General features: G+C 40.2%; 1 protein-coding gene across 5 annotated transcripts in view; it reads left to right on the forward strand.

Annotated features, from left to right (window-relative positions):
• Acaca (acetyl-CoA carboxylase alpha) overlaps positions 1-13,153 on the forward strand; it is a 268,884-nt gene that overhangs the window by 70,076 nt on the left and 185,655 nt on the right. For all 5 annotated transcript variants that reach the window (XM_006983168.4, XM_006983169.4, XM_006983170.4 and 2 more), the window contains 2 exons: positions 10,163-10,295; positions 12,021-12,159. In XM_006983168.4, coding sequence (XP_006983230.1) covers positions 10,163-10,295; positions 12,021-12,159 — 272 coding nt within the window. The remainder of the gene's footprint in view (positions 1-10,162; positions 10,296-12,020; positions 12,160-13,153) is intronic.

A 13,153-nucleotide genomic window follows, 5' to 3' on the forward strand; every position in this document is an offset into this window, starting at 1 on the left:
GACACCAAACAGACTATTTATGAATAAGTTTGGAATTGGATCCCAGATAACTTTTTTCATTGTTGTAGATTAAAAAACCACACTGAGTTCTGTGCATATATTTCTTTCTAGGATATAATAATGTTAAGGTAAGGTTTGTAGAGAATCTGGTATTGGCTTTGAGTGATGGGGCCTATCTTTTGCTGATACAGCCTATTCGGTTTTTCACTTTTTTATGTATTAGTGCTAGGGATTGAACCCAGGGCTTCATGTTTATTTAGTTCTGTTATTGAGCTGTACTGCCCATCCCTTATAACACTCAGTCATGTTTTCTCAGTGACTGATTAGAAAATAATACTAATAATAGATAGTATTCATCAATGCTTTAGTGTATGTCAAACACTGCTGTTTTGTGTGTAGTGTCACACTTAATCTTTAGCACAGCCAGTGAGGCAAGTGTGGTGGTATCATTCCCACAATACACAAGTGGGAACTAAGACATAACGTGCATAAGGTCACATGACTGAATGTGGAAACCAGTCAGAGTCCTAACTGTCAGCTCTTCTATCAGACTTAACAGTTTCTTTGAGCAGGTCTTTAATTCAGTCAGCCTTACTTCAAAGGGATGGAAAGTATATTTGAAAAGTAATGAAACAGTATAGGAAATTAATAAAGGCTTATATATCCACCCACCAGAGATTACTGTTAATACTTTCCTTAGTTGTTGTTGTCGTCGTCGTCGTCGTCGTCGTCTTCTTTTTTCTTTTTCTTTTTTTTGTATACAGTGTTCTGCCTACATGCCAGAAGAGGGCACCAGATCTCATTACAGATGGTTGTGAGCCACCATGTAGTTGCTGGGGATTGAACTAAGGACCTCTGGAAGAGCAGCCAGTGCTCATAACCTCTGAGCCATCTCTCCAGCTCCAGTCTCCTGAATTCTTTTCTTAAATTTTTATTTATGACTATGTGTGTCTGTCTGGGTATATGTATGCTATGTAAGGGCAGTACTCTCAGAGATCCAAAGAGGGCATTAGATCCCATGGAACTGTAGTGATAGGTGGTTATGAATTTCCTGACTACTGTAGATGCTGGGAACCAAACTCAAGTCCTCTTGAAAGAACAGCAAATGCTTTTAACCATTGAGCCATTTCTTCAGCTCCTCTGAATCTTCTTCTATGCATAAACCCATATTACACATGTGTGTTTCTTTTCCTTATCTTCATCTTTCTTTTCTTCTTTCTTTTTGAGACAGGGTCTTCTTATATATCCCTCTCTGTCCTGGAGCTCTCTGCTATCCTCCTGCTTCTGCCTGCCAAGTGTTTGACCATCTTGCCATACTATACACACACTTCTTGTTTTAATTTTTTAACAATTTATATTTTATGTGTCTGGGTTTTTTGCTAAGTACCACTTGCATAGTGCCTGCAGATGCAGAACAGGGTGTCAGATGCCTTGGAACTGGAGTTATAATAGACTGTTGGCAGTTGTGAGGGAATGCAACTGGGTCCTCTGGAAGAGCAGCCAGTGCTCTTAACCACTGAGCCACCTCTCTAACCTCATATACGTTTCGTTTTACTGAAATGAGGTTATACTGTGCACACTTTTATAAACTGCCTTTTTTGGTGGTGTGCTTATCGTAGAATGAAATCTCGGGCCTGACATGTTACAGACCTAAGCTGCCAAAACTCTCCATCTTTCTATTTCAAAATTTCAGGCTTGAAAGATAGCTCAGTGGTTAAGGGTGCATATACACCTCCCTGCCCCCAATAATTAAAAGTGTTAAAGATAAGCCAGGCGTTGGTAGCACACGCTTTATTCCCAGCTCTCAGGAGGCAGAGGCAGGAGGATCTCTGTAAGTTTTAGGTCAGCCTGGTCTACAGAGTGAGTTCTAGGACAGCCAAGGCTACACAGAGAAACCCTGCCTCAAAAAAACAACAAAAAATAATAATAAAGATAAATCTTAATTTTTTTCATCTCATTTAATATATATCCAAATTCTAATACATTCAATCAAACAAATATGCAACACCACACATTATATTTTACATCTCTTGAATTTCTTTTGAAGAAAATTTTTTTAGATTTATTATGTGGGCGTAGGCAAAGGTGTCCTGCTCATATACAGAGGTCAGAGGGACAACTCTCCTTTCACAGTGTGGGCTCTGGGGTCAAACTCGATTCATCTGGCTTGGCAGTAAGTGGTTTTACCTGCTGAGCCATCTCCCTGCCCTTCTTCACTTAAGATTCTTTTTCTTTTTGGCTTTGGATGACCTGGAAATCACTGTTTAGACCCAGCTGGCCTCAAACTCACAGAGATCCTCCTGCCTCTTCCTCCTGAGTGCTGGGATTTAAGGCACACACCACCACATCTGGTCCTCTTAAATTTTTTAATTATATTACCATCCCATTCCTGCACCCCTGCTTTTTGTGATAGGGACCAGAGACTTGTTTGAGAGGAAGTTAATAATTCTTGGAAACGCGTGTATGATTGCTAGTGATTATCTGGTGCAAGGAAAAAGAAAGGCAGACTTACCATCTGCACTCTGTGGTTGAGAAGTGGCGGCACCATTTTGGCACTAACTTACCACTAGTAATGTAGTCAGTTTCATAGTCATGATGAAGATGACCATTTTTGTTAAAATCTATGAAGAATAGAGCTTTTACTTATAGATAAACTATTTTTGTTTGGCATAGAAATGGGAATATTTTTATTTAGTTTCACTTAAACTTCTTGAGTTTTATGGCTTTAATCAGTTTAATGACTTCATTAAAGTCTGGTGATTAGAGATAAAATTAAATAATGGCTGCTAAAGGTTTAAGGAATATAAAATGTGCCACACCCAATATAATGTGGTTTAAATGTTTGCTTAAAAATTTCTTTGAGACATGGCCTTGTTTTGTAGCCCAAGCTGGCCTTGACCTCAAAAGTCTCCTGCCTTAGCCTACAACTATCATGTAATCCTTAATCGAGGTGATTTTCTTGTTTTGGTTTTGAAACAGGGTCTTAAACCATGAAGCTCAGGCTAACCTTGAAGTTGCTTTGTAGCCCAGGCTGGCATTGAACACCAGATCATACTGACTTTCTCTCCTGAATGCTAGATTTACAGGGTTGTCCCACTGTACCTGGCTTGATAAAATGGTTTGCCTGGGAAACTTCAGTCTTTTGCATAAAATTTGGATATTTAGTGTTGAAAGGCTTGGTTACAGAAAACATGTACCATGATTGTTACAGTTCTTACATTGAGAATAACCATTATTAAAGTCACATGCCTTTTCCCTCTCTTGGCTCGTTTGTGTCAAGCTTTAATATGGTAAGTATGGAACTGGCTCTTGTTGCAGTTCCTATCATGGCTTTACTTATAGACAGCCTGTGAGGGTGCTTTATGTTTCTTTTGGCATTTCTCATTTGGTTTGCCTAAGTTTTCTTCCTTCCCCCAGTAGCTTTCCAAATTTTCTTTCAGTGCTCTTTCCTTAATAGTCTGTGGTTCCCAGTTGCCATGGTACCATAGTAGTGAGTAGACAGAGAAGGTCATTATGAGATCTGTAACTTGGTGCCCTTGCTGGGGGCAGTAGTCTCTTTCTCTGTTGCTTACCCTTTCCTCCTTTCCTTTCTGAAAACAGGAGCTGTCTGTGACCATGTATGTATTTCAGACTCAGGAGTCTATACAGTTGTATGATTGTTACAAGTAAAGCTCTGTTCCACGATGCTATACTTCTCCTATATTTCATGAGTTTCTCCCCTGCCTTCTTTCTATTAGCATAAATTCTCAAGTGAAGTTTGAATTTATTGTTTCATTAATAATTGATTTTTATTTTCTATTCATTGGTGTTTTGCCTGCATATATGTCTGTGTGAGGGTGTCAGATTCCCTGGAACTGGAGTTCAGACAGTTGTGAGCTGCCATGTGGGTGCTGGGAATTGAACCCAGATTCTCTGGAAGAGTAGCCAGTGCTCTTAACTTCTGAGCCATCTCTCCAGCCCTTGTTTTCTATTTTTCAATTATTAAAAAATAAGTTCATGGTAGAAAAGTTAGAATTCTGACAAATATCAAAAGGAACTAAAAATCTAAAATAATTTTATCCAGTGATAATCACTATTTAATGTTTTCTTTCAGTTTTTTACTGCTTAACAATACATTTCATTAAAAATAATATCCTGGTAATTACACAGTTCAGTTTTTATAATGTAACACTTTCTTGTGTTATTAAAATATTTTTGAAACTTAATTTTACGAGGCCAGCCTGGCCTACAGAGTGAGTTCCAGAACAGTCAGGGCTACACAGAGAAACCCTGTCTCAAAAAAACAAAACAAAATAAAACAAAAAAACAAAACAAAAAATTTTACTTTAAGTGTCCTTTCATTTAAAAATTTTGTATTTACAGAAAAGTTACAAAGATAGCATTCCTAGGTATCTTTCACATATTTTCTTTCCCCTAATGCTAATTTTCCATAGCTTTGTTAGGAATTTCTAGAATTGCCATATTTAGCAAATTTAATTAGATTAAACCACTCAGCAAAGTGAGAGGATTCTTCAGAGAGTACTTAAATGCTCAGTTCCTAGATTCTACCACTAATATTTTTTTCTATATTTGTTTTATCATATATCTGTTTCTCTATCCAGCCATTAGATCCTCTTAAATCCCTCGTTTTGATATATATATATATATATATAAATGTATATATATTGTTTGTTTGTTTGTTTTTTGAGACAGGGTTTCTCTGTGTAACTTTGCACCTTTCCTAGAACTCGCTTTGTAGACCAGGCTGGCCTCGAACTTACAGAGATCCACCTGCCTCGTCACCGCCCGGCTAAAATATATTTTTATTATTATTCAGTTTTTCATTGTGATTTGTGTGTGTATGAGTACAAGTTTGTGGTATATGTACATGGTTGTGTAATAATGTATTTTTCTGTGCATGTGAAGAAGCCAGAGGAAGATGTGAAGTAACCCGTTCTGTTACCCTGCCTTATTATTTTGAGACAAGTCTCTTGAACTTGACAAACAGCAAGACCCAGTGTGTCCTTCCCCACCCCACTAGCACTGGGGTTATAGGCATGTGACGGGTACACCTGCCTTTTAATTAATTAATTATTTTTTTAGGTTTTTCGTTTCTGAGTTAGGGTTTCTGTGTAGCCCTGGCTGTCCTGGAGCTCCTTTTGTAGATCAGGCTAGCTTCAAACTCAGAACTACCTGCCTTGCTGGGTAAAAGGTCTGTACCACCACACCCTACTGAGTTAAACTCTTGTTTGTTTTTTGTTTCCCTGTGTAGCCTTGGCTGGTCACTCTGTAGACCAGGCTGACCTCGAACTCAGAGATCCACCTGCCTCTGCCTACTAAGTGCTGGGATTAAAAGGTGTGCACCACCACTACTGCCCGCCTGAGTTAAACTCATACTACCACAAAGGCTAAAATTAAAACACCAGTATTAAGTGTCAGTAAAAATGTAGAGCACAGGAAATTGTCATACCACTGGTGGGAATATTAATTGATAAAACTACTTTATAGTGAATTATTTGGCAGTGTCATACACACACACACACACACACACACACACACACACACACACGTTGGCCTTTTATTGCTGTGACAAGCTACTTGAGAAGAGCAGCTTAAGAGAAGAAAGATTGCTAGGTGTCGGTGGCCCATACCTTTCATCCCATCACTCAGGAGGCAGAGGCAGTCACTCTGTGATTTCAGGCCAGCCTGCTCTACATAGTGAATTCCTGGACAGCCAGGGCTACATGGAGAAACTCTTTTTTTTTTTTTTTTTTTTAAATTTTTATTTTATTGGTGTTTTGCCTATATGTTTGTCTGTGTGAAGATGTTGGATCCTGGAATTAGATAGTTAAGAGCTTCGTGTGGGTGCTGGGAATTGAACCTGGCTCCTCTGGAAGAGCAGTTGGTGTTCTTAACTGCTGGATTCTCTCTCCAGCCTGAAACCCTGTCTTGAAAAAGTAAAAAGAGAGGGTGGAGGGAGGTTTGTTGTGGCTTACACTGACAGGGGTTTCAGTTTGTTGTCAGTTAGGCCTGAGGCAAATGATTTCATGGCAGAGAGCTGATGGATCAGAGCTGCTCAACTCATGGCAGCTGTGAAACAGAATGAGACAAAAGAAGGGTGGGGACCTTGGATAAGATCCAGCCTTCAAGAACATGTTTCCCAGTAGTCCATTTCCTCTTCACCTCCAAGTTTCCATACCTTCCAATTATGCCAGAAAACTTTGAACCTATGAGTGGATAAACTCACTGAGGTAGAGTTTAATGATCTAATCACTCCTTACCGTAAATGTGGAGATCCAAGCCTTTAACACATGAGTTCTTTCATTTCATTTATTTTTTTTTAGATAGGGTCTCACTTTGTAGCCCTGGTTGGCTTAGAACTTGTTAATAGATCAGGCTAGCCTCATTCAACAATCTGCCTGTCCCTGACTCCTGATTGCTGAAGTTAAAGGGACTTGTCACCACACCCTTTCTTAGACACTTTTGTTTTGTTTTTCAAGACAGGGTTTCTCTGTGTGTAGCCCTGGCTGTCCTGGAACTGGCGTTGTAGACCAGGCTGGCCTTGAACTCACAGAGATCTGCCTGCCTCTGCCTCCCAAGTGCTGGGACTAAAGGTGTGCGCCACCACCGCCCAGCCTCTGAGACACTTTGATCACGAAGATGCACTGTGATAGCGGGCTCCTCTGTGGCAGTTTCATTCTCTAATGGATTGGTATGCTTGACCATCTTTACTGAGCATTGAAGTGGTGGAGAAGGGATGATGCAATGACATAGAGAACAACCTGGAACTTGGATTTTTTATTATGGCTGGTGGTCCTGGTAGGTAGCCCTGGAAGGCTTTTCATCCATAGTCACCTCAGTATATTAAGATTAAGAAAGCTGGTCAGCCGGGCGGTGGTGGCGCACGCCTTTAATCCCAGCACTCGGGAGGCAGAGCCAGGTGGATCTCTGTGAGTTCGAGGCCAGCCTGGACTACCAAGTGAGTCCCAGGAAAGGCGCAAAGCTACACAGAGAAACCCTGTCTCAAAAAACCAAAAAAAAAAAAAAAAAAAAAAGAAAGCTGGTCATAGATGTGCACACTTTTAATCCCAGTACTGATGGGGCAGAGAGAGGCAGATGGATCTATGTGAGGAGCTCCTGGGCAGCTAGGACTACATAGAAAGTCCCTGTCTCAAAAAACAAAAAAGACTAAGATATGTTTGTCTTACTTGCTTACCTTGTATCTGATCATGTGTCTTCTGTGTGTGCTCCAGGTCATTGTATATTTCTGAATGGGTCATTTGTCTTCATGTGCTCCAGGTCATTGTATACTTCTGAATTGGAGGGTTCTCTGGAAGGTTATTAGGCTGTCACTATTCAGCATTTTGGCAAGAAATTTCTTTTTCTTGTGGTGCCGGATTTAAGTCAGGCTGACTTCAGTGTATTATGACCATCCCGAGGACTGGTCTCAGGAGGCTGTTGTTCCATAGATTGCCTTTTCTCTCATACAAGCATGCAATATCATGAACATCTACTTAATCAAAGCCAAATCAGGAAACTATTACTGTGCAATGTTACACTATTGCTTATTTCTTTACATTTCTATGGCAAATTTAATTTTCAAGTGTATATGCATCCCACTTGGTTTTTGGCTTGGCTTTTCTTCTCTGCTTAACAAGAGTTGGACCTCTTTGTCCAGAATATTGTCTGGGCCCTCTTTCCTTCTAAGAGTTACTCATGCCTTTTCTGTGTCTCTTTTGTACCACTTCCATACTTTATGATCAGATTTTGGTGAACGGTCTTTGGGTTTTACTATTTAGGCCTGAAATTTAGAATTATGCCTTTCACTTTTTCAGAGTTCCTTAGTTAGGACATATTTCCTTCCTGCCTGAATTTCCCCTTACCCATTGCCTGACATTTTCCCTCTTGGAGAATAATAATCAGTATTAAATTTGTTTTGATTGGTTGTGCTGTCTGTGTTCTGCGGCCCCATTATTTTCTTGGCTTAGTTGTTGTGGTAAGCCTTGCTTCTTTTTACCCAGGGTCCTCCGTCAGGTGTTCCTGGCAGCCAGGAAGGGCCATGGAGCTTTGTAGCCAGAAGATTTCCTGTGTCACGGGCAATTGGGACAGATCTCTCCCACTCGAGTCCCCCATGTAAACACACAGAGGCTTATATTAATTATAACTGTATGGCCATGGCTCAAGCCTTTTGCTAGCTAACTCTTATATCTTAAATTAGCCCGTAACTATTAATCTATGTATCTCCACATGTTCGTGGCTTTACCTGTGTCCCATTACATGTTGTTCTTTGGGCAGCTCACTGGCGTCTCCACCTGCCTTCTTCCTGTCTCTCTCTCTTTGAATTTCCCACCTGCCTCTAAGCATAAAGGCCAAACGGCTTTATTTATCAATTAATCAGAGCAACACACATTTGCAGTGCACAGTATGATATCATCCATCATTTCCCCTTATCTGTCGCTATTTGTAGCTGAAAGTTTTTCTGTGCTCACCTGGCTCCTGCGGCCTCATGGTCCCACAGCCGCTGAGACCCAAATGAACACACAGAGGCTTATATTAATTACGAATTGAATGGCCTACTGGCTCAGGCTTCTCATTAGTTAGATCTTACATCTTAAATTAACCCATTTCTATAAATCCATACTCTGCCATGTGGTTTGTGGCTTATCGGTGTCTTTACATCTTGCTTCTCATGGCAGCAGCTGGCAGCGTCTCCTCTGCTCTCTCTCTTTTTTTTTTTTTTTCTCTCTATCTGTTTGGATTTTCCACCTGCCTCTAAGCTGCCTTGCCATAGACCAAATGGCCTTATTTGTCAACCAATCAGAGCAACATATTTTTACAGCACACAGAAAGACATCCCCCATCAGAGCTTTTCTCTGGTGACTGTCAGAACAAAGTGGCTGTTGGTGAAGCATATCTTCTGCAGCTAAATCAGAGAGAACTTGTTTCTAACTATATAATACTTTAGATTTCTCTCTCTCTCCTCAGAGTCTTTTTGGAAAACCAACTTATTTGTGTGTGAACCATATGTAAGGAGAAAATGCAAAATAGAAGAGAGATGGAGTGGGGAAACAATGCAAGTAGACAAAACACCTGCAATTTGAAGCCACCAGGAATATTCTAGAAGCAGCTAAATAAGTAGACAGGGCATAATCTGTCTTGCTTTCCTGGATTTGAAGCAGCTGTAGGGAGCTTGGGCTGTGGGGACTATGGTTTATGTTTACAAGGCCAAAATCTGAAGAAAAATCTTCCATCCTTTGCCATTTTGATATGGAAGGTTCTGCAGACAAAAAAGGAGGTATTATGTAATTCATAAGTAAGTTTTAGGTGCTGTATTTGGGCAACATATTCCACTAAAAATGGTAAATTACTGACAGCTAACCCTAGGAAATTGATTAATTTCTTTTTCTTTTTCTTTTTTTTTTTTTTTCAGAGACAGGGTTTCTCTGTGTAGTTTTGGTGTCTGTCCTGGATCTCCCTCTGTAGACCAGGCTGGCCTTGAACTCACAGAAATCCACCTGGCTCTGCCTCCTGAGTGCTGGGACCAAAGGTGTGTATTGGGCCACTGCCACACACACCCCAATTTTTCTTTTTCTTTTTTTATGGAGTATCTCCCACCCCTTTTCATGCTAGTGATTGAACCCAGGGCCTTGTACTTTCTAGACAAGTGTTCTGTCTACAACTGAACTAAATCTCCAGCATTTCTGCCCCCTCCTTAGGTTTATTTATTTTATGTAAATGAATGTTATGAATGCATGCATGTCTGTGCACCACATGTGTGTCTGGTGTCTATGGAGGTCAGAGGAAGGTGTCCAATCCCCTGGAACTGCCTTAGCCACCATGCAGGTGCTGGGAACTAAATTCAGGTCTTCTGCTAGAGTAATCAGTCACCTCTCCAGCCCCTTGTTTTCATGTTCTCGAGACAAAAGTCTCACTCTTTAGCCCATATCAGCATGGAGCTCTAGGCAGTCCTCCTGTCAGCCTCACCATGCTGGGATGACAGGCTTGATCCATCACATCCACTGAGGACTGTTTCCTTTCCTGTGATCTACCATCATGCAGACTCCACAAAGGTCCTGGGGGTGTACTGTTGTGGCATGGTAGTGAGAAGGAAGGTTTTCAGAAGATAGGAGTATTGTGAGGAAATCGTATGTTAAAGTTTCTCTTGTATTCTCTGTTTTTATAGATCCAGCATGTCTGGCTTGCACCTAGTAAAACAAGGTCGAGATAGAAAGAAAATAGACTCACAAAGAGATTTCACTGTGGCTTCTCCAGCAGAATTTGTTACTCGTTTTGGGGGAAATAAAGTGATTGAGAAGGTAAGTTGCAACTTACTAAACAATTTTGCCTAAAGTATGTGAGGTTTAATGCCTAGATTTGTTGTTTTGGTTTGTTCAGAATGGTAGTTAGGTTTTTACAGACTTTGCCTTTTTATGCAAGGTTGTCCTTTCTGTGTCCCTAGCATGCTATTAACACATAATTTCACTGTTTATATGCTGGCAATTTGGTCATAGTTGATAAGGAGTTGGAACTCTGCTTCTAATGTTCTTTTTGAAAGATCTTGTGGGTTGTTTTTTTTTGTTGTTGTTGTTTTTTTGTTTTTTTTTCAACACAGGGTTTCTTTGTGTAGCCCTGGCTGTCCCAGAACTTACTCTGTAGACCAGGTTGGCCTCCCAACTCAGAGATTCACCTGCCTCTGCCTCAGGAGTGCTGAGATTAAAGGTGTGCGCCACTGCTGCCCAGCAGATCTTGTGGTTTTGCAGGCAGAGCTACACTAGCCTGTCAAGGAGAAGGGGGAAGGAATAATTGGTAACCTTGTATAGTGCCAGGTGGGGTGGGGGTAAATGTGATAGCACTGGGTATAGAGAAATAGAGAGTTTCAGAAGACAAGACTTAAACAGTCTGATGGGCTGAGTGCTTACTGGCTTCTACCAGATATTTGAGATGTTTAGAGGAAACAGGCTACATGAAATACTTAGAAATGTCAGGTAGTTTGAAGTACTTGGGAGGTGGACATAGACAGATCAAGGTATTGTGGCCAACCTAGCTTATGTAATGAAATTATTTGGATTGTCTGCACGCCCCCCCCCCCAAAAAAAAAAAAAACACAACTCAATCCTGTGTCATTGTTACCTAAAACTTGTCAGAGCTGGGAGGATATCTTGGTTGAAATTTATAGTAATTAAAAGATCAAACAATAAGGACCAGTATTCCCTCTTGTAAAAGTATTGCTTTATCAGTGTCTTATATTTGTCTCCCAATAAAGGTAGATTATATATCTATTTTCAGGGTTATGATTTCAAGTTATATGTAAGGAAATATAAGGCTTATATGCAGAAATTTCTCAGGATTATTTGATTCTTCTGATCTTGTGACCATGAAGCCAGTTTCTTTCAGTCTTTTTTTTTTTTTTTTAAAGATTTATTTATTACATATACAGTGTTCTGCCTGCATGTATCCCTGCAGGCCAGATGAGGGCACCAGATCTCATTACAGACGGTGGTGAGCTACCATGTGGTTGCTGGGAATTAAACTCAGGACCTCTGGAAGAGCAGCCAGTGCTCTTAACCCCTGAGCCATCTCTGTAGCCCCAGTTTCTTTCATTCTTAAGCACTGGGATTCAGCATATGGGAGAACAGCAATTGATACCAAGTGTCTTATTATAGTAGAGAATAGTGTATAACACCAGACAGTGTAACCTTCCCCCATTCCTTATTGGATATATGTCATGTTTCTTAGTAATAGATATGATAGAATAGTTTACAAACAATATGAGTACTTATGATTTTTAAATTTTTTTCAAGAAATGAGGTTAGAAAAGAATTAGTTCTGGCTAGTACATGTTGAAATATTTGCTTTGCAAACATTTAAAAATATTGCTTGATCTTGTAAGAGTTGTTTCTTTGCAGCTTGGACTAGCAACAGTTCTTGCTTGAAATTCTCTTTCAGACAAAGGGAGATATGTAAAAATCTTTGTTTTTCTATCACTGCCTTTTTTTTGCTGCCTTTTCTTCCATTTCCCATATCATATCCCTTCCTCCCAGGTTCTTATTGCCAATAATGGTATTGCAGCAGTGAAATGCATGAGATCTATCCGTCGGTGGTCTTATGAAATGTTTCGAAATGAACGTGCAATCCGATTTGTTGTCATGGTTACACCTGAAGACCTTAAAGCCAATGCAGGTGAGTTACTAGCTTTATGTCACTTTAGGTATAAAACATTGAGTAGACCTGCCTGTAAGTAGGAGAATGTTACCTTAGGGAGATTCCCAAGCCCAAGATTGTCAGTGAAATCCTATGCAAAGATTTCTCTTTTAAAAAGGTGTCAGTAGTAAAAACAAATACTAGACACACAAAAGTGCCTGTACTGTAGTTAACTACCAGAGAGTCCCTGTGGTCTGAGGTAAGTAGCTGGAAATTTAACACAAGTATTTTGGCTATGAGGTGTAAGCCTTGGTAGCATCCATGAGGCCTTGAATTTGAGTTTTAGTGCCATGAGAAAAAGAACTGGAAACGTCAGGTGTGTCAACAGTCTAACAAATACACAAGACCAGGAAGATCCGAAGCCCATCTAACAATTAGGAAATTGTTGGGCCATTGGTAATTATGGAGAATAATTTCAGTGGGATAATATAAGAGTGTGAAAATTAATATAAGGTATTAAGGAGTGTGGGAAGTGATTTGGAGCCAGTGTAGACTAGTATTTAAGAATCTTTTATGGCAAGGGAAGAAGAAAAAGCAGTGGCTATAGAGAGTTTGAAGGAGGATTTTTAATTCTTTAACTATTTTTTTTTTCAAATGAGACAGTCTTGTGGTTTTCTGGGTTGGTTTTGCGCTCCTGAGCTCAAGTAATTCTGCTCCCTCAGCCTCCTGTGACCACCAGGAAACACCACACTTATCACGCCGTCAGAAAGAAACAACTTTAGGAATGTGAACAGTCTGAGGGGAAGGAGTCAAAGGGTTTTCAATCTAGGGGAAACCTTAAGTGCATTAGAGAACGTGCAGAGATGGAGGAGGCAGGCGTCGGGAGCATAGATGGTCAAAGTATACATATATCTTATGACCCCAAATTCTTAATTCTTGGTGTTTGCTCTGAGGGAAAAAAAATCAATGATGTCCCAGAATAAGTACCAAAAAGGCTGGTTGTTCAACAGAGGTTATTTTTGATTCCTTGTCA

The sequence above is a fragment of the Peromyscus maniculatus genome, chromosome 8 (genome assembly GCF_049852395.1).
Source record: "Peromyscus maniculatus bairdii isolate BWxNUB_F1_BW_parent chromosome 8, HU_Pman_BW_mat_3.1, whole genome shotgun sequence".
Lineage (NCBI taxonomy): Eukaryota > Metazoa > Chordata > Mammalia > Rodentia > Cricetidae > Peromyscus > Peromyscus maniculatus.